Below are 25,324 nucleotides of genomic sequence, written 5' to 3' on the forward strand. Positions count from 1 at the left end.
AAATAAAAACTGAATCAGTAAATCTTTACTCATTCAATTATTATTAAAAAAACAATTTCATTTTCAATTAAATCTATCATTATTTAAAAAATTGATTAATTTAATTTTTATCAAATTAATTGATATTTTATGAGTTTGATTTATTTAATTTTTATTAAAAAAATTTGATCAATTCAGTCATATGTAATCTAAATCCTAGATAATCTAAACAGTAGGTGAAAGTGTAAAAACAAGTATTAAAATAGAAAAAAAAAAATTATTGAGAAAAAGCATATCATGATGTTTACTCTCTCGAGATCACTCGCCGGTCGATGTGGTGCCGAAACCTCTACCACGGAGGGATAAGAAAGAAGGACTTGACTACAAATTTGTGATAAAAAGTGGCTATATTCATCTCTAGCATTCATCAGCTTGCTCCATGATTCATGATGAATATGAAGGAGATAAATCATAATGACTGAGAAGGCAAGTGATAGATAGGATGAGCTTGGATTACAAATTTGTTAGAGCAAAAGGGATGATATCGGCCAACTGAATTTAGAATCGACGATCATAAAAAGATATAAATAAGTAAATTATAAGAGCATTTTGCCCGACTACAAATACAAAAAATGATAAACCTAGCTAGATCTAGATAAAAATGATAAACTCAAATAGCCCTGGGTGATCAATCTAACATAAAACAAAATTTCCACTAATCATCTGGGAAAATCGAGAAGCGCTTGTGATAGGTGGTCCAGAAACCTAACATCCTTTAATTGTACATCTCATTTGGAGAAAAAAAATGATAAACTCAGCTAGCCCTAGGTGATTGACTCGGTCCCATGAAATTTTTCCATCGACCATCAGTTCCAAAGTTTAACATCCTTTGGTTGCATGTCCCGTTTAGAGAATAAATTCATATACCTAAGGATCAAACTACGAGTATCTAAATGATAATTTAAATATCCTATAATTACATTATAGCTCTGGAAGCGTTTGACTACGAATCAAAAGGCTTCACCAAGGAGCCTAATTAATTTATAAAAAAGAATTAATTTAGATGGATTGATAAATATAAAATTAATTGCAAATTTTAGTACGAATTTATTTTGTGTATTTAATAAATACAAAATGAATTTTCAAAATTGATATGAAATCTGAAAAAATTTAAAAGCAATAGATTTTGGTTATTAGTTAAAAATTTATTTAGATTCAATAATTGTGAGAAAAAAATAACAAGGAATTTAGTAAAATTTTAAAATAACAAACTAAATAATTATGATAACTCATATATAAATATATATATTGGATAAGTAAATACCACGTTTGATAAATATAGATTTGTGTCCCTCCATAAATTCTTTCGCTATTGCACCCTGACCCACTTTTTTATTTTTTAATCAAGAATTGCCCGTAATATAATTATGATATGATCGTTGTCATAATCCTATCATAATTAGTTAGCATCTTTTTTAATTTATCTTTCTATTTAAATTATAATTTAAATTAAGATAGATAGTCAGAGACCATCCTTTACTCGGAGCCTGGCAACTCGGCCACTCAGCCATTTATCCATTTTCGACAACCTCCGATCACCTACCTTGATATAATCTAAATGAGAAGGTAAACCCAGTAAAAATTTATAACTAATTGCAACTGAATTATAATGGTAACCTCACCATAATTATACTATAAACCATATAAAAAACACGTAAACTAGAGGATCCTCTCTCATCTATCTATCCCTCATCAAATATTCAAGCTCTCTGTATAAGATATATCAAAATTGATGTTACAAAATGTCTTTAGATTCAAGCTGAATGGTGTCACAGTATAATATCCTACTGAGATTAAATTTTTTTTTCTCAAAATTTGTTTTCAGTCTCTCATACAGTTAATATATTTTATAAATAATCAAGTGATATTTATATTTTCTTCCTGCCGTAGTAAAAAAAACTATATATGTGAATTAGGAATACAATTAAGTCAAGCCACTGGTAAGCCACGGCTCAATCAAAACTCAACTGAAACTTAAAGATAACTGAACTCGAATTGATTTAATTAGAAATCGAATCCAACTTAAACCTAATTATTATTATTTCAATGGCTCGCCAAGTTAAATGAACTAATAATAATATATATTTTTATAATATATAATATATTAATTTATTTATTAAAAAACTAAAAAATTTCAATCTGACTCGTAATTAAACATCAAACTCAAGTTTATCTACGTGCTCGAGCGAATTCAAGTTGAGCCCATATAAATTGAGTTGAACCTAGGCTGGCTTAACTCGTTTACAGCCTAAAATGAATAATATTAATAAAAATAAGTGGCAAATTTTTTTTTTTTTTAATTTTACCATTGAAAATATTAATATTTAAAGATCATAGTTGATTTAATTGGAATGTCCATAGATAGAAAATTGACTATTTAATATTTGTTATAATAAATAAATCAATTAAAATAAAAATACTATAAATAAAATAAAACATACATATTGATTGATTATATTTTCAATAATATCAATTACATAATGGACAAACAATAAATGTTCTAAAGATTTATCTTTCAAGTAATCTAACAAAATCTTCCATAAGATTTTGCACAAAACATCATCAAGAAATAAAATGGATTATGATTAATTCTTTTAACATGTAAAAAAAAAGGAAAATAAAATCACAACTTATAGCATCACATGAATCCATGACTTGTGAATCAGTCTACATTTCCTACAATCCAAAAAGACATTTATGGGGGAAAAGAGAGGAGAAAATATACAGTCATCTTCGAATGAGTCAATCTTAAGATTCTTAAGGTAGCTGAGGAGTCGAGATGGATCAAGTTAAATGTCGCCCTGGGACTTGTAACTCCTTCAAAGCTGTGACTAACCAGTCGAGTCCTTCGTAGAGACCATCCCCGGCGAGGGCACAGGTTCCCTGGATGTGCCATGTTCGGTTCCGCAGATCGTAAAGACCCAACCCTTCGGATACCTCCATTGGCGTCATTGCACCTTTCTGAATGAGATAAGACAGTTATAAGCATTGTGAATCTATCAAGATAGATGGTTTGTTTCTCAAATACGCGAATAACTTGAAAATCTTAAAGCCACAATTGTATAGTCATGATTCAACATACATAATAATAAAAGACATACGAAATGAAAAATACCACTTGTTAGGAGCTCGCCAATCTACATAATATGAAGCATTTGGTATTTGAACATTCTAACGCATAGACAATAACCTCCTAAAGGGGCAGAATAATGCATATGCGATGTGGAATGTGGTCTCTTGTTTAAAATACATAGTGCAACTGTGTAGACTGCTTTCTAGAACATTAGATGACGGATAAAGAAATTACAAAAGAATAACTTAAGAAAAGTAAATTTTGGCACAGACACGAGGTTGATCCAAAGAGCAACTGACATACAAGGGAAGAATTGGCCAGAGAATTTCAACAATTATCGTGAGATTTGCATGAAGCATTTACAAAATAGTACAGTTGAGACTTGAAAACAAACTGTCAGGATAACCTTAATATCTATGAGGTATGTTTTTACTAAACAGGTAGAATTCACCTCTCTGTTCCCCTTTAAAAAATAGATAAACAGCAAAAGATAACCAAACTAAAAGCTTATGCTTGCAATATAAATAATCTATTAAATTAAGAATGACATCATGAAAATTAGGATACAAACATACCAAGTCCTGCTTATTGGCAAATACTAATATGACACTGTTCAACATGAATGGATCGCGGATAATAGTCTGAAAGAAGTATTATGAAGTAATTATTAGAATTTTGTGAAGAAAAAGAGCCAAATTACAACTACATTCTAAATCATCATACTCTATACCTGAAATTCTTCTCTAGCTTTTCCGATCCTTTCCCTATCCAACGAATCCACAACATAGATCTAAAAGCAATGCATCAAAAAAACAACATTGAAAATAATTAATGATTAGTCTAATGTGGAGCGAGTCTGTGACAATGTAAACTAAAATTATGTTAACCAATAAATAAATGAAACTAAAGGGAACATAGTTATAATTACTTGAAATTGGAGAGAACCTTGATGTCCTGTAAGATTGATTATTAGTACCCAGGACATCAATCACTAATAGCCAAGCTACTTCCAAGGGCAAGAATGCATATCAAGAACCTTCTCTCTTGCACCAAATGTGGGAATCTAATCTACTGCAGCTTTACTATTGTGATAATTTATGATCACATGTATCTTTCTCAAAGATATTGATGGTCATGGTATAAGCAGAGCCACATAGGAGGCCTTGAATGCCCTAATTTCTATTGTGTTTCATTCATCATATCATTTTTTCTACAGTTCATAAATTTCCAACATACAAGTTTGATCCCAACAGAAGTCCAGCTGAGAGTACCAGCAACTTAACAACTGACTGAAGGATCTCTAAATAGTAAGCAACAAAATATGGGCAATCATAGGATGGTTAGTCATCCAGAAATCATTGATAAAAACAAGTAAAAATTAAACCAATTTCAACACCGAACCATAATAGACAAAAACACATTCAATATTATGTTGCCGTAAAAAAATTTCAAATTGAAAAGAAGCAATATTTAGGGCTTAAAATGACCACGTTGCTTAAGTAATGACATATTACCAGTGCATCAGTGTTGCTAAAGTAATGCCTCCATAAAGGCCTTAATTTTTCTTGTCCACCAACATCCCAGACTGTAAATACCACATTTTTATACTGGACCTTCTCCACATTGAAGCCTAAAGAATAGATAAAAGGCATTATATTGCCAATAATGCACTAGATGTTGGATATTCTCTCAAACTTTATGTTCTAAATAACAAAACAATAATCATATCAGATATCATCAGTATGCATTGAATAAAAAAATACTCAGACTCGAATATCAATTAATTAATTAAATGAAAAGAGGCCTAGGCATAATATTTTTATATCAAGAGCCGAAGGCATAGCAAAGATACAAGTTGCAAACTTATTTACTTTAGTTACCAGTATAATTTTGATATCAACCTAACAAAAGTTATACAACAAAATGAAAGTGGCAAGATATAAAATTCATGTAGCTGGCCCCAAAATAGTTGAGACTAAATGCTAGATGTTGTGGTGAAATGTCATGTTACTCTGAAGATTCAATAGAGATCATCAAGTATCTAAAATGTTCAAACCAAAATATAAAGCCAAAAGTTAAAAAATAAAAATAAGACCAAAAGGAAAGGAAAAAAAAAATAGAATCAACTTATGAAAATAATAACAAACATGAGTTAGTGGTCATTTGAATAGAAATATGTGAACTTTCACTAGTATACTTTGCAGGTACCAGCTGGTCTTGATATTTGTACGTATGCAAATGCGAGTGTCTTAAACTAAAAAATCAATTTGTTCACCTCCAACGCATTCTAGATTATTAATTATTAATATTTTCATTAAAAATTTGATTACAAAATAAAGAGATTTTAGTTATGTTGGTTCACCTTCCTATAATCACAACATGAATTATTGAAGGAATTGGATAATCAAAGCCATTTAATAATTCAAAGCCTTCATTAATTTGAGATAAGAGCAAGTTAACATTCGATATTTATCTTTCATAATATTCATCGGATAGCATGGTTGAAAGGAAATTTTGATTAAAGAAAAATAACTCGCTTCTCTCTGTTTTGTGTTTTCCATAATTTTGTAATTTATTTCTTTGGGAAAAAGGACAGTTGATAAGTGAATCTTCTTTCAAAATAGAGTAAATTAAAGAAGCACAAATTAGAATGTATTTTAGAAGCATTACTGCGGACCAGGCATGCGGGTCTTGCTTTTGGCTTGTGTTTTCTAGTAGGGAAGGAAGAAACAAGGGAAATAAAGAGGGCAGGGTGAAAATTTATAGCAGAAACATTAAAAAAAAAATATTTCCATACTTTGTATTACTTTGGAGGGAAGGCATGAAGTAGACTTCTTACGATTTCCTTGGACAGAAGGAAATAGAAAGGGAAACTTAAACTTCAAAATATTACTGACAGTGCATGCGAATATTGCTTCCTGGGCCAAATGGAGCAATAACATTTTTTGTTCAAATTGGGAAAAGGTTCCCAAATCCTTTCCTCCCACCCATCATTTTCATCAAAGGAAACAGCAATATATGGTGGCTGGGAGATCATTCTGGTTTATACCATGTTACTTCCTTATGTGTTTGCTTCCTTCATAGGAAATACAAACTTAGATTTGTGGCATAGCATACGCCTCCATGTAAATTTGATTTTTTGTGTAATATAATTAGATTTTGTTGTCATTTGATGAATCTTAGTATATTGTGGTAATATTCAAAAACAATCTATGAGTAAGAGAGCCTAGCAATGTACTAAGATCTAGCTTAGAGTAAGTTAAATTATTAAATAGATTGAGTTGTAATCGTGGATTAAAATCTCGAGTCATTTCTCTCAATACAACAACACGGGTGAAACATCTTGTTCCGCCTGTGGACTGGCACCAGCACATGGTGTCGGCCCACCGGACGTGTCGCGCGGGCCGACAATCCGTCTGAACGCGTCACGTAAGCTCAATGACGTGTCTGTGTGGCATGACTACGATTGTGTCACACAAACATGACAACATCGCCAAGCTTGGAGATGAGCCCGGACGCGTCGCACGAGCCCAATGACGCGTCCAGACGAGTCACCGGGCTCACCTGGGCCCGACATGAGTCAGACATAGCGTGGGCCGAGCGTGCTCATGGTTGTCGTGAATCAGAACAATGCATCCGGATGAGTCACGCAAGCCCAACGACGCATTCGAACTCATCGCGGATGGCCACGGTCGTCGTGGAGCAGGCAGAGGATGAGGAGCTTTTACCTTAGAGTTTGATTAAATACTTTAGCTAATAAATTTAATTAACTCCTAGCTATGATTGAGATAATTTAAGAAGACTTAATTAAAACCTAATAAAATTATACCATTATATATATATATATATTATTTTTTAAAAATATTTAGATTAAGTTTTTTATTTTTAGTTAATATATTTTATATTTAAAAAATACCAAAACTATATCGACACAGTACGATACAGTATCGAAATTGTATCGTTCTGATCCAAAACTGAAACATCAACACGGCTTGAGATTTTAAACATGGTTGTAATAACATCACAAATTTTTCGGATGTTGATATCACCATCATGTTATAGAACTGTTAAATTCTACTATCCTTCTATCATATGAGATTCAGAATCTTTATCTGGTTATTTAATCATACTTACTTATTAATATTTTATTAAAAGATTCATTTTTGATTAATTTCCATGTTAAGTTTACAGGTTGAGACAAGACAATGATATTATCAAATTGTTTTTCCCCCGTAAATAGCTTCTAACATATGAATTTTTTTCTTTATCTGTTTTTAAGATGCCTTATTAACGTGAAAGAAAATATATTGGTGGTTGCTAATGATGCTTATGTGAAATAGTATTTAATAAATGGAAGCTCACTGCTCTGTTAGATCTAAATCTTGAAACGATTCTTATGGTGACTATCAAGTTCTAATCACAAGTTGTTTCGCTTATTATTTACTTACAACGATTATTGAGAGTTATGGTTCAGGGTTATACAACTACCATCAGATATTTGATCTACTTCAATTGCAACTAGCTGCAAGAACAAACTAAAAAAAAAAATCTCATTCTGGGCAATTGTTATCATTATTCTTATTATAAATAAATAGAGAAAACAAAAGGCAGTCCGGTGCACCAAGCTCCCGCTATGCGGGGTCCCGGGAAAGGATCCATTGTACATAGTCTTACCCTGCTTTTTGCAAGAGGCTATTTTTAGGATTCGAACTCATGGCCTTTGGGTCACAAATCAACAACTTTACCGTTGCGTCAAGGCTCCCCTTCATTATAAATAAATAGAGAGATAAAAAAAAATAATGCTGGATGAGTTTCCTATAATCATGGCATGAATTCTTCAAGGCATTCTTCCAGACATATAAAAACAGATCAGTAAACATCATTGAATAAGTTGTATTCCCTGATTTAATCATGTATAATAATGACCTCTAAGAGAGAAACAGGCATGCAAAAAACCAGTGCACTATGTGCTTATATGAGGTATTGAAACTGAAACCAACAACCTCAACAGAGGTTATACCAACCAAGGCAATACTAGTCATACCTAAGTTCCATGAAAGCAATATAGATCTTTTATTGATCCATTCCAAGTTAATAATGATAAACCAAAGTCTCTGCAGGATACCTATCATATGTAGTGGTATAGATAACTTACCAATAGTTGGAACTGTCGACAAAACTTCTCCAATGTGCAACTTGTACAAAATAGTTGTCTTACCAGCTGCGTCTAGTCCAAGCATCGCAACCTAAAACAGTTCAAATATTAGGACTAGTTCATCAAGATGAATAGTTTCAGACAAAAAGCAACGTGTAAGATTCCAGATTCTTTATGCAAACAGAACTCACAACACAAACCTATACAAAATGGTCAAAAAAGAAAATGCAATTTTTATTACTCATCTAGTTGTGGAAGTTCGATCAAGTTCCAACTCCTAATGTTTCAAAAGCATTGGGCAAAAAAAAAAAAGAAGAACAAGAAGCGATTTATTGACAACCCTTTCATCGAACTGTTCGATCTATGTATTAGTACATATCAGGACAACATTTTCTCGTGATGGACGGGAATTATTGATTAGACTAATCTATGCTACTCTTTGTTTCCTCTTAAACTAGATTCAAAGCCAACGTACGTCAACAATGTTTACATGATACCAAAAGTTCCAAACACGCTTCCTGAAATTCACTCGTAGAACCTATGTGCAATTCTATACATGGCCTTCGTGTTCTTATATCAATATCTTTTTTCAGCGTTCCTCAATCGCAGCTTGTAGTTACCTAACTAAACGACAGATCTTAGCTCCTTTTCCGATCAAAAAGCGCCAAAATCTCATACTCTGTACCATGCAAAATCCGATCTTTATAAGGGGAAAATAAAATTAAATAAGAGGGTGAGGGACATCGACCCTCATTTCGACGGGACCGAAGAATCTGTCGAAGAGCTTGCGGAAGGCTTGTCCCATGGCACCACTCGCAGCTCGTCTCCTCGCCTTCTTCTCCTTGCGTATCCAGGAACGTCTCGATCGGGCACGGATCGGGCGAGAGTGGGGATGCAAAACGGAGACGAAATAGAGAAAGCCCTGGAATCGCCGGAAGAAGCGAGGAGAAGAGGAAATGGAGAGAGACGATGGTATTTGTATTCTATGGGTGACGGCTAGTTAGCTGAGCGGAACTACCTGCGTTCGCAAGTATTGTTCATCCAACGGCTGGCTCGGGTCCATCTTCTGGAAAATGACGGCTATGATTCAGAAAAGCCACCAAAAATCTTGTCCGCTGCTCAAGTCTGACCGTGTACAAATTTTAATAAAAAAGAGGAAAATGGCATGACAATAATTATTCGTAAAAACAAATACTCTTATTTGAGTTATTTTCAAGTGACAAAGATGAATACGTTCGTTTCAATATTTTTATTAATTTATCTCAGGATTAATACGAAGGAGGTAAATCATAAATGATTATTAACTTTTGAAATAGTGACTAGCACATAAGGGAGATATTTACCTCGACTTTATTGAGATTTGAATCACAGACTTTATGAGGATAACATCTCATGTGTTAACTACTAGATCGTCCCAAAAGAACTTATTTGAGTTATCTTCGACTTTATCAAGATTCGAATTATAGACTTCATGATGATAACATCTCATGTGTTAACTATTAGATCATCCCAAAGGAACTTATTTGAGTTATCTTTGATTTTATCAAGATTTAAATCATAGACTTTATGATGATAATATCTCATGTCTTAACTACTAGATTCTCTTATTTGAGTTATCTTCAAGAACATACCTTTTATGTCAGTGCAAGTGACAAGCAATAATGAAACTAATAAAAACATCTAAATCAATTCTATATTTGTCCAGCGTGCGTGAGTAATTTTTTAAAGTCCCGTTTTGCACTTGGCACTTTTAAAATTTACTTTAGTTATTTTTAAAAAAATCATCATCTTAAAAATTAATTAAATTCAAAAAACTAAAAATCTGGATTAAAAAAAGCATACCTTTTTTTGGAATAAATAAGTACTCATTATCCAGAATAATCAATTTTCTTAGGTTTATTGTCCAATAATATCTCACTGCTGCATCAAAATCAGAGATATATTTTTTTTAATTTTTTTTGCATTCTTAGCATTTAATCAAAAGTAGTACAATGTGTAATAATTTGAAATTATTAGTCAGAATTATTACAAGTAATTTGGTCAAACTATTTAACATTCTAATATTTTTAATTAAATTTTAAAAAAAAAATTTAATATAATATTATTCTACCTAAAAAATATAAAGATAAAAAAGGACACTGTAATTTTTATTAAATTTAAAGGTTAAGGGTGGATTTTGATATAAATAAATTTTTAAGATAAAAAAAATATACAATCAAATACGCAACTAAAGCCAAGTTCAATCTCAAAGAATAATTTGCTAGAGACTTAAAGCATTAGTAAAAATTTAAATTGGATACATTTAGGAATAAGGAACTTTAGGTAATTTATGAAAAGAGATGCAAAGAATTCTCTAAGAACCATTCTCTGTTTCTATTCTACAAATTGCTGTAGTTGATGATATTCTAAAATCATTTTAATCATTCCAAATAAATCTAAAATCAGAGCTACAACTTCTATCTCAAATCAAGAACACAAGAACTCATTACAAAATATTCTGGACGAGTGACAATAGGGTTTTGAGGCCTTGAAATTTGAGGATTATAATAGTCAGAGTGAAATAACAGATAGTCAAGCATCATCTTATCAAGATGTATTTCCTTATCATATGGAGAAAGTTAAACCTCGCATACGAGTGAATGGGTATCGGAACTTGGAAAGATCCCAGCTTCTCCCCCTCCTGTAAAGTTAGCAACAACAATTTCAACTATCTTGTTGGTGAGCACCATCTGGTTTGGATACAGTAAGATCGAATGTGATGATAGATTTTCCTTTGGGATCGGGATTATCAGGTTTGGATTGATGGGCTTGTTGTTGCAGAGCTTGCAATTGTGTCTGTAGAAGCTGTCAACGAGGAAATGAGGTTTGAGCAAATAGAAAAAGAACTGTAGAAGAGAATAAAAACATGTTGCACATTGCAATATTATGTTGTTCTTCTTCATGGACGACAATCTAAAAGGCCATTTTGAAAGCGCGCAAGGTTTTTATAATGAGCAAGACTAGTATTTCAGACTGCCGTGAATTCCAGGATCTACCTGAATCTGACTTCGGAGAACATCTTGTTGCGCCCTCAATAATGACCCCTGAAGATTTAGATTGCCGAGGGATGATCTCTCGCTGCAGATGGATTGTTCAGAAGCAGCTGCTTCTCCAGTTGGCGGCATTGTCCTTCCGCTGAATGCCTCTGAATGTGCATTGTCATTGTAATTTGATCCATAGCCCGGTGGCCTGAACAAATACATGAATTTCTAGTGACGCGAATTTCTGAAACAAAATATGGCACTTTATGCTTCACAAATATCATGGAAATTTATCACCAGTATTCGTTATGAACTTTATAGCAGGGTTTCCTATCAGAGAGGACAAGGGTTGGGGATTCTAATAAATAACAGAAAAGAATATATAGATGGGGATTTTTGAATAAGCTTGACTCAATTAGAGATTGCTTATGTTTGGTTAGTCTAAACAAACATGTTAATTAGACACACTTGAAAACTAGTGAACTTCTAACAACAAAGATCTTGAATAGTGCATGAATAAACTTATATGCAAACTTATCTAAGGCCAATTATGATCTTGTATCTTAAATTTTTTATTCAAATATATGAAACATATATTACATATATACAATATATTTATGATACTATTTGTGTCTAATATCTTTGTCATACAAACTTTATAGCTCTAAATTATCCATAATATGTACAATTGAAAAAAAAAAATCAGGCTTTATTTATTAAACGAATATTTTAACTAAACTATAAGGGAAATGTTTTCTGTAGTGGAGCTAGGTAAGAAACTGGATTCACAAGATGAGCACTATATTGGTTCAGGATGTTGATTTGTAATAGACACAAGTAGTACAATCTATTCTACAAGAAGAAAACAAGAAAGTTTTAGAACATATTCGATATAAATGCAAATCTATGCTTCTGGATCGTTAGTATAATTAATATCATTGCACATATTATATAAAAGGCAAACCCATTGCCCATTATTTCACTTGCTTTAAGTTGGTTGATGCATACAAGAAGGAACTTGGTGGGCAGTAAGTGAATGAAGTTTCATATAAGGATGCAGCCATTGCAGCTGCTTGAAGCACGGCCTGATGGCGACTTAATTTAGCAGTTTCTGTACCACCACTGGGACTCTGTGAAGATGAAGCGGTCACTGATCCGACTACACAAAGGAAATGATATATGTTAAGTAAGAGCTACCAAAATAAAGAAAGAAGTGGCATACATATGAACAAATAGTTAGAAAATCATCAAAGGAAGGACTTCAATGGATAGAACAGTGAAATATCTCAACGAATATAGAGAAGACCCAAACACCACTGTATTTGTAAATACAAACCAGGTTTGAGAATTTCTGCACTTTCAATATGGTAGGACATGATGATTTGCAACAAACTCAAAGCAGAATTGCAACTATAATGGAACATTACTGAGACTCGGTATGGTTGGATGAATAACAAGGAGATGGAATGTCACGACCAAATTGGACACTTTCCAATCTATGTCTGAATTTGTTTACTGTCACGGCAACCCCATTGGTAGTCACTGTGCCAGTCATTTGATTATGTAGCATGTGTATTTAGGTGACACATGCAATATGTCAGCATATAACACTGATTTCCAGCATAGAGTACAATGAAGTGAATGACACAACTTTTTAAAGTTGACATGATAAATATAAAATTGTCTTCCGGTATAAACTAAGTAGACAAGTAAGAAACTAAGAGTAAAGATAATGAAAAAAAACTAGAAAGGCTCACAAAGTGTTAAATATGCTAGTACTAACAAAAACAGTAAAATAAAATGAGAAGAAGAAACTCCATAATTCCGAAAAGTGCCAAAAGCCTTGCAGCAGAGACACCTAAGAGAAGCATCTGGCGACTCAGCCTAGCACTCGCATCGAGAGAATCCCGAGGTAAGGGAAATAGGGGTTTAATTGGTAAAGTTGAGTGAGAATATGCTATGTTACATCAGATCACCTAAGTATGATCCAAGTTAACACTTCTATCTTTTAGCCATATCTATGTCACATTCTATTACAAAGTTTGAGCATGCGGCCTATGGGTTTCACCATTCACTCCAACTCTTCACCATGAAGAGACAACTGTGTACACTCAACACATGTATGGCTATCATATAATTAGAAGCCGAAATATGTGAGCCCACCAACGATCGAAAAAAGTTCATTAACAATATCATGTCAACAAGCTAATAAGTCCATAAAAAATATTATCACACAGTTCTACACTGTTATTGTGTTCACAACTATTACAAAACACAATTGAATTATCAATTGACCTTTTTGCCACAAAAGCCTAACTCATATAACATGCTTAACGTATCCACAAAATGTAAAGTTACAAACATGCACATAAATGAAAATCTAATGGAAGCGTTAACATAATTAATACACTTAACTTTTCCAAATTGATGCCTTTTTTTCCTTTGCTCTAAGATGTCTTTGTTGATATGGCTTTCTGAATTTTTCATACTTGTCAGGTTCCTACTTTGCTCATTCTATTTATTACTTTTATTTATGCATTTTGCACCTTTGAGGCATTTATGTTAATAAATCATGCATGCTGAGCAAGAGACAAGCAGATTCCACTCAAGCCATGCTTGGTCATTGTATGAGGTAGGCCTAAATTTTGTAACAAAATAATATAAACTAATAAAAAAAACATTAATAAAAAAAATATTACATTAAACTTTGTTATAGATTTTTAAATTGTTTCAGGGAAAAGTTGTAATATTTATTTTTAAAAAAAAACATATAGGCCATGTTATGATCGCAAGGGAGGCCCCACCACCCCAGTGTAGCACGAACCTACACCCCTTTCAAGGTCAAGCATGGCACGACCTGATTCATGTGGGATCATGTTGAGCATTGCCCAAGTCATGCTGCTTTGTATGTACTCAACGACAGTTTTTATAAATCACTTCAACTTTAGAAAGTTATCATGTCTTTTCTTTACCTTTATTTCTATGCTGGAAATTGGTCTTTATGTTGTGACTTGTGATATGTGGCACGTATTACTTAACTCATAAGCTACATAGCCACTATAGCAGTCCTCGATGGGGTTGTTACAATGAAAATTGCTAAGTGAATTCAGTCCCATCCATTGGAAAAGGTCTATTTGGAGCATGATAAAGAATAGATAGGGAAGAAAAGGAGCACAAAAATAATACATAATTGGGTCATGAATCATGCATAAAATTGCATCTCTTTTCTTTTCCCTTCTCCTTCCTAGTTTTCCATCCATGTTTACCAAGGTTAAATCTCAACAACATTCATTTTTACAGATGACTTGAGATGCCTTCTAAGAGATTGGCATATTTAAGTGAAAGACCATAGCTTAGGATGTACAAAAAGAAAGGAAAAGGAACATTTGGTGCAAGCATTAATAGAAACTGTACCAGGTTGACTTGGAACTTGTGGAACTCCATGTTGCCTAGACGATCCTGCTTGCCCATTTTCAGGAGGTGCAACCAAAGCCCTACAGGTGGGGCAAGTATGCTGTCTCTCTAACCATGACCTTAGGCAATGAACATGAAAAAGGTGTCCGCATATCAATTTCTTAGCTGTAATCATCTCTTCTCGACATATAATGCATATAGCATCAGTCCTGCATTTAAGAATAGCTAGTGACTAAAATAGCAGATAACAAGAGTAAGAACTATAATAGTATTTGGAGTAAATTGCTTACGCATTAAGTTCATCTTGTGTTGCATCAGGGAAACGCTCATTCATATTTGAGGTAATTTTGCGGTATCGAACATAATCTGCTATACGCATTTTAAAACTGCGGAATGTCTCATATAGCTCACGTATCAGGTGCAGTGGGATACCATAACTCCTGTTAGTAAAGATAAGCTTTATTGGGTAACTGAGACATTGTGATTGAGCATAAAGGATCAAGGAAAAAGTTAACAAAGTAAGATCAAATTTAAGTACTTACACAAAGATGATTAGGAAAAATATTATGTACAAAGAGAGGTGAAGAAGGTCCCGAACAAGCTCAAGGTAAAATGTATAAACAACCTTCCTCTCCCACTGTCCTTCCATAAGCATGTCACTTACATAGAATACATACTTCACAAATGTTGACACAGTTGTAGTTGCTAAGATTGTATATCTGAGGCACCATAAGAAGAATCACAAGACATACAAGACCAACATTATGCAAAATCTTGCAGTTACAACAACTCAATTACTGTTAGTTTCAAGTCACCAACACAGAAAGGCAATCATTGGATTACGACAAAGACAGTAGATGCTTCACATGAAACATACAAAATCTTAATTAGGAACAGTTTATGGATAGTAATTCATGGAGCAATTTGGAAATGCAGTGATGGATTGATATTATGGAAAGACCATATTGTGGCAAAAGCGAATACGCTCGCCCCCAGCACCCCCGCCAACCCGTCCCAAGGTCAATACGGAGGAGGTAAATTACAGGCGGCTACTAGCCTTTGGAATAGTGACTAGCACATAAGGGAGGTATTTATCTCGGCTTTGCCGAGATTCGAACCTCAGACCTCATTGTGGCAACACCTCATGCGCTAGTCACTAGACCCATATTGAACACAAGGGTGGATGCATGTAGTCAGAAAAAGATCAAACTTGAGGGAATAAAGAATCAAATGCCAATAACTTTCATTACATATTATCAGATTCTAAAAGCTCTTTGCCTATTAGAGAATATTAGAGCAAAGGTTGATCTTCCTAAAGTGTTCCATTAGATGAAACTCTCATCAGTAGTTTTTTTTGTGCAATCACTCAGCATATGCAACCAGAAAGATACGCACTAAACCAGGTTGATGTAAGCACATAACTGCAAATGGATGAGCCTATGGGTTTTTTAGATCAGCAAGATAGTAAAAACACTGCATGCACATAGAAGTTGAAGTAAAGGGTAACATCTGACTGATATCCAAGTTTAAAACAAACTTTTATATGATTTAGTTTTGAATTCCCTTGTGGATTTCATGAATAAATATCCTTATACAGGCACATAAAATGATATTGATGAAGCCATCCCAGCCATAGCTGAGTTTAGGACACCCTTGAGGTCAAAAAAAAGAAAGTGAGTATACTCTAAAAAATTCTTCTCGTCAGATGTTCACAAGTTCAGAGTTTGGACTCCACTAGCACTTATGAGTGGCAAGGGAGAACGTAAATATTTGACTTATCATACTCCATGAGTCAAGCTTCTAGCAAAAAAAATAAGAAGTGAAGAATATGACAACTTCTAGTGACAAAAATACATTTATTTGCTAATGTTGTATGGTACATTCAATTAACACAGAATACAAGTATTCAATCAACTGGCTATGATAAAACTTGCCCCAACAAAACATTAAACTAATGCACAAAATATACCTAAGAAAGATGAAGATACTTGTGCAAATTGTAGTATTCAATTAACTTACTCAAATGTAAAAAACAGTGCAACTGATGCTTGCCGAGTTTGTATCAAAGACCTCAAAGAATTGTGCAAGAAAAGACAGTCAATGAAGAGGAGGAAAAACATAAATGAAATTATCCGTATGTGTGACAGCATAGAAACGGACGGAGTGGTCTCTATATATTCAACTCTCTTTTGGGCCAACCAATGCAATGCTTTGATCAACAGAAGAGCTGTAACCATAGCTAGAAAAGTAACTGAGAAGTCTTGCCGAAATATGGTAATCGCAAAAAGAATATCCATGACCTCCCTCCATGATTGTTCATTAAGCCTTTCAACTTCTGCTTCTCTGAGTGAACCCAGAAATAATCGCTTCACTAACTGCCACATTATACACATGATGACTAGACCCATGTTCAAGAGGAGAACAAAACATATCTTGGATGTAGAAAGGTACACCATGGCAGGATAGAACTGCCCTCTGCTGCTAAATGCATAGTAGATAGCACTCATGGTTGCTAAGAAACTAAATCCAGCATATGTCTGGAGCCTCATCATTTTTCAGAAACTGCAACAATAATAACAATAATAAGACAACGTTTCACCAAAATGATGGGAAAGGGAAGCAAAAAATGATTGACAGTGAGAAATTCAAACACCAGTCTTGATAAAGAACTAAAAAAAACATAATGATTTGCAATACCAACAAGATTTTGGGATAGGCAATTTTTACAGTTCACAAATAGAAAGATAAGACAACAATAAGCATAACAGCACATGGCATAAAGACGGAGATTTAACTCCTGGTTGACCTTAACCTATGGTTTGGCCAAAGTTCACACGCCAAATTCTAAAACATTTGGAGAGAAAAAATAGAACTTGAACATTGAGTCCTAGGTGGATGATCAAAACAAGCTCCCAAATGGATGATTCCACAAATCGCAACAGATCACCAAACCCAAGGTTGCAACACGCATCACTCTACCGTGTGAAATTGCTGTCACATAAAGAACCCTAAAATCGGCTTCACTAGAATACATGGTTAAATTTAACCAAAAATAACAAAGTAATTGATAATTGCATAAATATGACAAAGACACGGTCTTCCATAATTTTGCAATATGATTTGAAATCGATCCGGCCAGATTCGGCAGTTCGCGTCCAGGGAGATGTTTGTTCGGAGCTCCGGTTTGCAATAGCAGGCGACGACGGAGGTCGTGGGTTGCGTCTGTTGCAGGCAAGGGCGGGGACCGAGGCGCGGTGAAGGAAAGGGTCGTGCGTCATCTAGGCACGAGGAGGAAGACGAACTTCACAATGATCTCATCAATCTGCAGCAACATGATCGCAAACATAAATCGGTCATTTCGTGAAGGCGACGAACCTACTAGTTCTCCGTTCCTCCTCGCTCCTCGCCCGCCGTAGTCGGAAAAACCGCTCCTCCGGATCGCTACAGGCAGCTCCGCCGATCGTCGCGGTGATCTGCGAGCAACAGACGTCGCATAATTGGTACGGCACCGACGTCGACGTCGCAGCAGATAAACTTGCCTTTTCCCTTTCATGTATAATTCTATTACGCGTGTCCCCACGAATCACCACCCGACGCGTGCGTCGTTATGCGCTAAATCCATGTTTCCTTTTCTAATTGGTGGGTATTCGTCAGCTGGTTGCTGACTCGGTACTTTATCTACATTGCTTAATTTCGACTCTTCTCGTTCGTGGTTCGCACAATAATTTCTTATGCGTAAACTTCTCTTTTTCTGCGTAACGTGAGGGCGTTCGGACCGCATAAAGGGCATATGCGATTCAGTCTCTGATCGTTGGATCTATCACGATCATCAAATCAGGCACCATTATGCGATCGGACGGTGAAGATTCCACGACCGCAGAAAAATAAAAAAATAAAATAAAAAAAGGTGTTTGTTCGATTCGTTTCGTTTCATATGATACAAAACTCGCGACCGGTGTGACTTCGTTCCATCATGCCGAGCTCAAGCCTCTTTCTCTCGTTGTTTCGTGATTTCGTCTTCCTCGCGGCGCCCTCAAATCTTCCCCTTTTGGAATTGACATCTGCAATGCGATTCCAATTCTCCAGCAAGTAGTGGCGTTGAAAGATGCGTTGTTTGTTCTGGGATTTTCTTTTTTTTCCCGGGATTTTCCGTGGCTGATTTTGTACGAGATTTTGGGGATCGTTGATGTAAGCGCGCTTTCCGTGGTCAATGGAGAGCATAGTGGCGTTTTGTTTGATCTAGTGAAGATTTGCGTTCTTGGTGAGCGAGCTCGTTTGGTGCTTGTGCCGACATGGGAGTCGACTACTACAGCATCTTGGAGGTAACTAAGGGTGCCACGGATGAGGAACTCAGGAAGTCTTACCGGAAGCTGGCGATTCGGTGGCATCCGGACAAGAACCCTAACAACGAGGAGGAGGCCGAAGCCAAGTTCAAAGAGATCGCTGAAGCATATTATGTAAGGTTATCTATTCTTATATGTTGACTTCAGGTTTTTCGGTCTTTTGTTCGTCAGTTGAATTAGGAAAGATTTAATTTGTAGTGTTTATCTTTTGTTCTCGATGATGAATCTTTCAGAATCTTCCACATTTGAATCGTGAATGAGATATCACGATTGGATTTGGTTTAAAGTCACTAATTTCGAATTTGTTTGACCTGCATATCTTAAAAGAACCCCATCCCGCATCCTAGAAAGATGCCACTTTCATGATCTTATTTACGGTATTGAGACAAATACACCAAAGGAGGCATCCAAATGGTCTAGTGTGCATATCATGCCCTTCTCTTCTACCATGATAATAAAGGCCGAGATCACCAATCCAAAGGTAGTTCTTGTTCTGCTTTATGTAGCCTTGTGTCTAAAGATTGACTTTTCCAAGTGTAACATCATTGCCTTAGTGTCAAGAACAATGGAATTTCACGGTACCACTGAAAAAAATTTCACAAACTACCTAGGCCTTCCATTTTCAACCCAAAAAACCTCCTGCCCCATAGTGGTTGAAGATAAACAAGGTGAATGATTAGTTTGTGATGGAAAGCTAGATTCTGGAATAGTCACACTAGTGAATTGTGTTATTCTTGGATGGTTGTAGATAATAAACAAAGTTGAATGACTGGTTTGTAGCACAGAAAGAGGCACGAGCTAAATTGTTTTGCCCTTGCTAACGACTGACAATAGTAAAGAATGTTTTATCTTCCATCCTGAAAACAAAAGAAGGTGAGTTGCTGGAATTGTATTAGATCTCACAACATGGCTTTAGTGATATATAATGGTGACCTGGTCTAATCTGCAGCTGCTTATATCAACAACCTTGTCAAAACAATCATCACCTGGAGACAGAGAATTGGCAACAAGATAAAATTTAGATAGGCAGGTGGAAATGAAGAAATTGAAGAGATGCTAACTGGAGATAATGGATATAATGGTGGCCTTTCGGAAATTGGAGATCATCAACCTTTCACTAATGAACACATGATAGCTGGTCGACCTTAACTCAGTCTTAGCTGATGCAATAGTCCTTATATTCTTAAAGAAATTGACAAGCATCAACCTTCTTCTGATGAAAACTTGCTAACCTGGTCAATCATAACTTCAACAAATTTTCATTTAGTAGCACCTAAAATGTGCAAATTGACAATCTTAGTGTAGAACTAGAGACCCTTGTATGTAACTAACACTGATTCATGTAGGTTCCAACTTGATATATATATATATATATATATATATATATATATATATATATATAGGTAGTTCATTGGCCCTCGGAAGACATTCTTTAAGAATTAAGATTTTCATCATTAGTCTTAAGGATGTGTTTTTTTTTTCATATCACTTGATTCCCCTGGTGTTTTTTACTTTTGGCTGTGTGCATGAAGAATTTTCTTGAATGATTGGCTCTAAAAATATATTATTGGATTGTAATAAATAGCATTTACTAGACAAATTGTCAATATCAACTTAAAATTGAATTTTTAACATCATTACCTGCAAATTGAAGTGGTATTTAGCCAAGTAGTGATCATCTGGTGAATGTTCTTACCTCTCAGAATTGTTTCTACAGGTACTGAGTGATTCTCAAAAACGGGCAATATATGATCAATATGGAGAAGAGGGCTTGAAGGCCACTCCTGACTCGCAAAATGGAGCCTCTAATGGGCCAAGTGGTTCTAATGCAGAGGACATTTTCGCTGATTTCTTTGGGAGCAATAGTCCTTTTGATTTTGAGTACACTAATCATGCAAAGTCTACAAGGTTTCAGACAGGTGGTGGCGGCGGCGGCACTTTTAGTGGCTTTGGTGGTTCCGGAAGCACGTTCAAGTCCAAGACTGATAGAGCTACTCCTAGTACTCGTTCACATAAAACACCTAAGGTACATAAAGCACCTGCAGTGGAGCGAAAGCTAGCATGCACCCTTGAGGAGCTCTATACTGGGACAAAGAGGAAGATGAAGATCTTAAGAAATGTCAGACAACCTAACGGGTATAAAACTTCTCCATTTTCAACTTCTAGTTTCTTTGATAAATTGGCGTAAACTGAATACTTCTATAGGTTATTTGCTCATGTTAGATAACATAGGAAACTTAGCCGAAGTCATACATAGTCTTGTGCCTATATTAAGATACAATTGGTTATTTAGATACTAATTTTATGCAACAATAATATACAATATTTCCTTCCCGTTATCAATTTTCTTATCATCTTTTCTGCAACATTTTCTCCTGCAATCTGATAGGTTTTTATGTGAACAATGTAGCGCATATTCATGTCGATTTTATGCGGTGTTTGCACTAGAATCACGCAGTGTTGTTATGGCAAACACTATATATATATATATATATATATATATATATATATATATATCTCGCAATCATACTTTTGACTGCTCGATGTACAATTTTGCTTTACTAATCCTTTTCCTTTCGTATTGGTACAACAAAGAGAAACAATGGCAGACAATGAAATCTTGACGATCGAAGTGAAGCCAGGGTGGAAAAAGGGTACAAAAATAACATTTCCTGAGAAAGGGAACGAACAGTTGAACCAAATTCCTGCAGACCTAGTGTTTGTCATCGACGAGAAGCCTCATGAAGTTTACAAGAGGGACAGCAATGATCTTGTTGTGCGTCAAAAAATCTCCTTGGTTGATGCACTTGCAGGGACAACAATAAACCTCACAACCCTTGATGGGCGCGACTTGGTGATTGATATTACAGATGTAGTTAAGCCTAGCTATGAATTGTTAATCCAAAATGAAGGAATGCCAATCGCAAGGGAGCCGGGCAAGAAGGGTAACTTAATTATCAAATTTGATGTGAAGTTTCCTTCAAAGTTGACGGCTGACCAGCGTGCAGGTATCAAACGCATCTTCGGAGGATGATCACCAAATAGGGGCTTTAGGACTTCCACATATCTTATCTAAATGAGAAGACATCCTTTGGAGGGTGATCAAGTTTAAATGGATTTTATCTCAGCAAGTAATCTCTCCCTCCATTCTGTTACATTTCCATGCTCATTTTCGATCTCGATCTCGGTTATTAAGTCTATTTCATGAATATCTTTTGTGGATGTATTTCTTATAAACCCAATCATTGTAACTCTTACTCCATTGAAACTCTAGAAACTCAACTAGTTATAATGAATACAAGCACAATTGTTTATTTCTTTCTTACATGTGTTATATATGTTCATAAATTGTTGGGGTAATTATTGAATATGGCTGCTAATTTTGCTTTGACAGATATTTAAATATAAAATCTAGTCCATGAAATATTTATGAAAATATTATATCGTGTTAACACTATAAAACTTGTGCTTGTAATTAAAACTTAAATACCTAATTATTAGTAATGAAGAACAATTAGTGTATAGAGAAACTCAACAACTAAAATTTATCATTTACTTCATATATAATTTTAAAAATAATATGTATTAGTTTAACTATGAAATATCGCAAATTATAATTTAATTTTCAGTTCAATTTTTTTTGGAAAAAAAAGAAATCTAAACCAGACCAAATTAACAAAAAAAAAATAATTAGATTTAGTTTAATTTTTAGATTGAATCAAATAATGAATAAAGAACATACCCTAATGTCTTCAAAACACATCTACAAAGATGCAAACAATTATCGGGGAAAAAATGGAGTAAAATTAAAAAGAAGGTCCAAATTATGCAAATTATTAAAAAGATTCTTTTTCTGGAAAAAAAAATAAAAAGACTTTCCATCATGTATTATTAGCTGTTATATCATTGCAGATTAGTTGTCACACGCAGAGTGTCGATTTGAATTAGATCTGTTAAATTGATCTATCCTATCAAAAAAAAAAAAAAATAAGTGGATTAAATTGAAACTATTTTAAGAAATAAGTTAATTGAATTGAAACTAGTTTAAGATGGGTCAATCCGTTTAGCCTGTGATCTGCACATGTTGGCCCGTGATTTCATAGAATCGTCATTCTACTTAAAATTGATTTGGGATGAGAATTGAATTGAACGGGATAAGGATGGCAATTTCCCCGTGGATTCAGGTCCCGCGAGGAAAATTTGAAATGGGGATGGAGATTTTTTATTTTTCGGGGGTAAGGTGAGTTTGGGACAGGTATGAGAATATTATCCTCATCCTCGAACCCGCCCCGAATATTATTATTATTAATATTAATAAATAATAATAAGATTTTTTTTAAAGTATTAATAATAATATTATTAATAATATTTATATTAATATTACCATTAATAATAATGATAAAATAATAATAATAATAATAATTAAATATGGGGATGGGGCGGGATGGGGATTTGATCTCTGTGGGTTCGAGTTCGGAGAATCCCCGAACTCGAAAAATTGAGAACGAGGCGGAGATGGAGATGATAAACCTGGCCACGTCCCGCCCTATTGCCATCCCTAGAGTGGGATCGTATAGTAGAGACGTACGATCTGTCAAAATTTTAAAAAAAAAATAATTTAATATTTGAGAGGATGATGAAATACTAAATTAATTTATATTTGATTAAAATTATCTTTAAATAAATTAAATTAAATTAATAATATTATTATTAATGGGATGAATATATAGAATAAATAAATATAATTTACCTATAATTTTTAAATTTTATAATAAATTTATATATATTTTAATGGGATAATTTGAATAGAATTTGAGAAAGTCTATTTAAAACTATCTCATTTAAGTTAAGTTAGGTGTTGATTAAATCAATTAATAAAAATTTTAATTAGAACCTAAACTTTATAAGATTTAGTGTGTCATCACTTTGCCCTTTCTCTCCTCATCCGATCACCTCGATCGCTGATGCTCCCTTCACTCCCCGCCGCTGCCAGTCATTGTCGGCGCCTTTTCCTCTTCCTCATCCAAGCCGTTTGTGTCTACCCCTCTTCCCTATCGCAAGCCATTAGTGGTCGGCGCCTTCCCCATCTCAAGTCACCGACGCCTTTCCTTCTCTTCCCATCACAAGATGTAGTCCACCTCTGCACTGTGGGCGTCATTCCATTGACAAGGACACCTCCATTGTCATTGCTCGCCAACGAGGATCCCTCTGTTGTCGCTGCAGGCCCCCCGTCGACGAGGATGTTGTCGATCTGTTATTCCAGTTGGGTGTGAAATCGTTTGTAACATGAGATTGATATGATTTCATCGGTTCTATATGATTTCAACGAGTTTGTTTTAATTTTACTGCAAACTTCAATCTCAATCGATCCACGATTCACTGCTTCCCGATCGTAGATTTTGCAAACAATGCCTGTGATGATCTCGAATTGACCCCCACGGATTGAGGTAAAAAAATCTTTTAAAAATTTAAAACTAAAATAGAAAAATACTCATGGGCTTGACACGTTAATTCGTAATTCAAACTTAAATTTTTTAATTTATTTACACACGATGAACTGATGAACTGATTGACGTATCTTGAATTGAATTGAATTGGATTAAAAAAATTTTCAATTTGTCGGATGGCAGCCATAGATTTTTAATCGGTTGGCCTGTCTCAACCCGGGTTAATCCGTTTGCAGCACTAACTAAGGCCAACGTTATAGGCTATTAAGATCTATGCGGCTCATTATTTTTAGTGTTTTAAATATATATTTATGTGTGTTTTTTTAAAAGAAAATGGAAAAGAATAGGCCAATATGATAAAAGATTATACAATCACATTCTCTAAAAGTTGGGGCCATTATTTTTAATATATTAAATATATTTATATATATATATTTTTAAAAGAATATAAAAGAATAGGGCCTACATGAATAAATATTTACATAATCTCAATCTTGATCAAAACTTCATATTTCACAAAAAAAAACTTATCATGATTCAAATGGGAAGAGTCATAAAGGGACTTTTTTTTTTAACAAATTAAATTTATTTTTAATTATGGATGTTATTTTATAAAATCTAATTTATTTCTCTTCAATATCTCTCAATCCTAGTCTACTTTCGTTATGTTTCTCATTCATTGATGATGTGTTTCTCCTTTGATCAATAAGAATATAAATTAGAAATTTGTTATCTTATATATACAATGTAAAATAAAAAAAACTAGTTTTTTTTAGTTCCCCCTCGTCCTCTTTTCTAACTCCCCTCTCTATGCTTCTCTTGCTCATTGAGAT

At 34.4% G+C, this 25,324-nt stretch overlaps 3 protein-coding genes across 5 annotated transcripts; 1 reads left to right on the forward strand and 2 right to left on the reverse strand.

The window, feature by feature from the left end:
* Positions 1-2,598: 2,598 nt before the first annotated feature.
* LOC122032289 (ADP-ribosylation factor-like) lies at positions 2,599-9,240 on the reverse strand. Its single transcript, XM_042591569.1, has 6 exons — positions 9,016-9,240; positions 8,268-8,358; positions 4,627-4,742; positions 3,843-3,902; positions 3,688-3,753; positions 2,599-3,000 (listed from the first exon to the last, which is right to left on the reverse strand). Exons 1-6 carry the CDS (start codon positions 9,070-9,072, stop codon positions 2,824-2,826), a joined length of 567 nt encoding a protein of 188 aa, XP_042447503.1. The 5' UTR covers positions 9,073-9,240; the 3' UTR covers positions 2,599-2,823.
* Positions 9,241-10,661: 1,421 nt separating this feature from the next.
* LOC122031721 (ERAD-associated E3 ubiquitin-protein ligase HRD1-like) lies at positions 10,662-18,244 on the reverse strand. Of its 3 annotated transcripts, none has more exons than XM_042590821.1 (8): positions 18,081-18,244; positions 16,721-17,263; positions 15,244-15,420; positions 14,992-15,141; positions 14,702-14,910; positions 12,275-12,446; positions 11,303-11,495; positions 10,662-11,111 (listed from the first exon to the last, which is right to left on the reverse strand). In XM_042590821.1, the coding sequence occupies exons 2-8, from the start codon at positions 17,251-17,253 to the stop codon at positions 10,971-10,973; spliced, it is 1,575 nt and encodes a 524-aa protein (XP_042446755.1). In that variant the 5' UTR covers positions 17,254-17,263; positions 18,081-18,244; the 3' UTR covers positions 10,662-10,970. The 3 variants fall into 3 exon arrangements, with proteins under 3 accessions (XP_042446755.1, XP_042446756.1, XP_042446753.1); XM_042590822.1 differs by having other exon boundaries at positions 12,296-12,446; positions 18,077-18,243; XM_042590819.1 differs by having other exon boundaries at positions 18,077-18,243.
* A 398-nt stretch (positions 18,245-18,642) lies between these two features.
* Positions 18,643-22,365, forward strand: LOC122031722 (dnaJ homolog subfamily B member 1-like). The gene is made up of 3 exons (XM_042590823.1): positions 18,643-19,158; positions 20,762-21,180; positions 21,640-22,365. The coding sequence occupies exons 1-3, from the start codon at positions 18,994-18,996 to the stop codon at positions 22,076-22,078; spliced, it is 1,023 nt and encodes a 340-aa protein (XP_042446757.1). The 5' UTR covers positions 18,643-18,993; the 3' UTR covers positions 22,079-22,365.
* Positions 22,366-25,324: the final 2,959 nt, after the last annotated feature.

This window comes from Zingiber officinale, chromosome 11A, assembly GCF_018446385.1.
Source record: "Zingiber officinale cultivar Zhangliang chromosome 11A, Zo_v1.1, whole genome shotgun sequence".
NCBI lineage: Eukaryota > Viridiplantae > Streptophyta > Magnoliopsida > Zingiberales > Zingiberaceae > Zingiber > Zingiber officinale.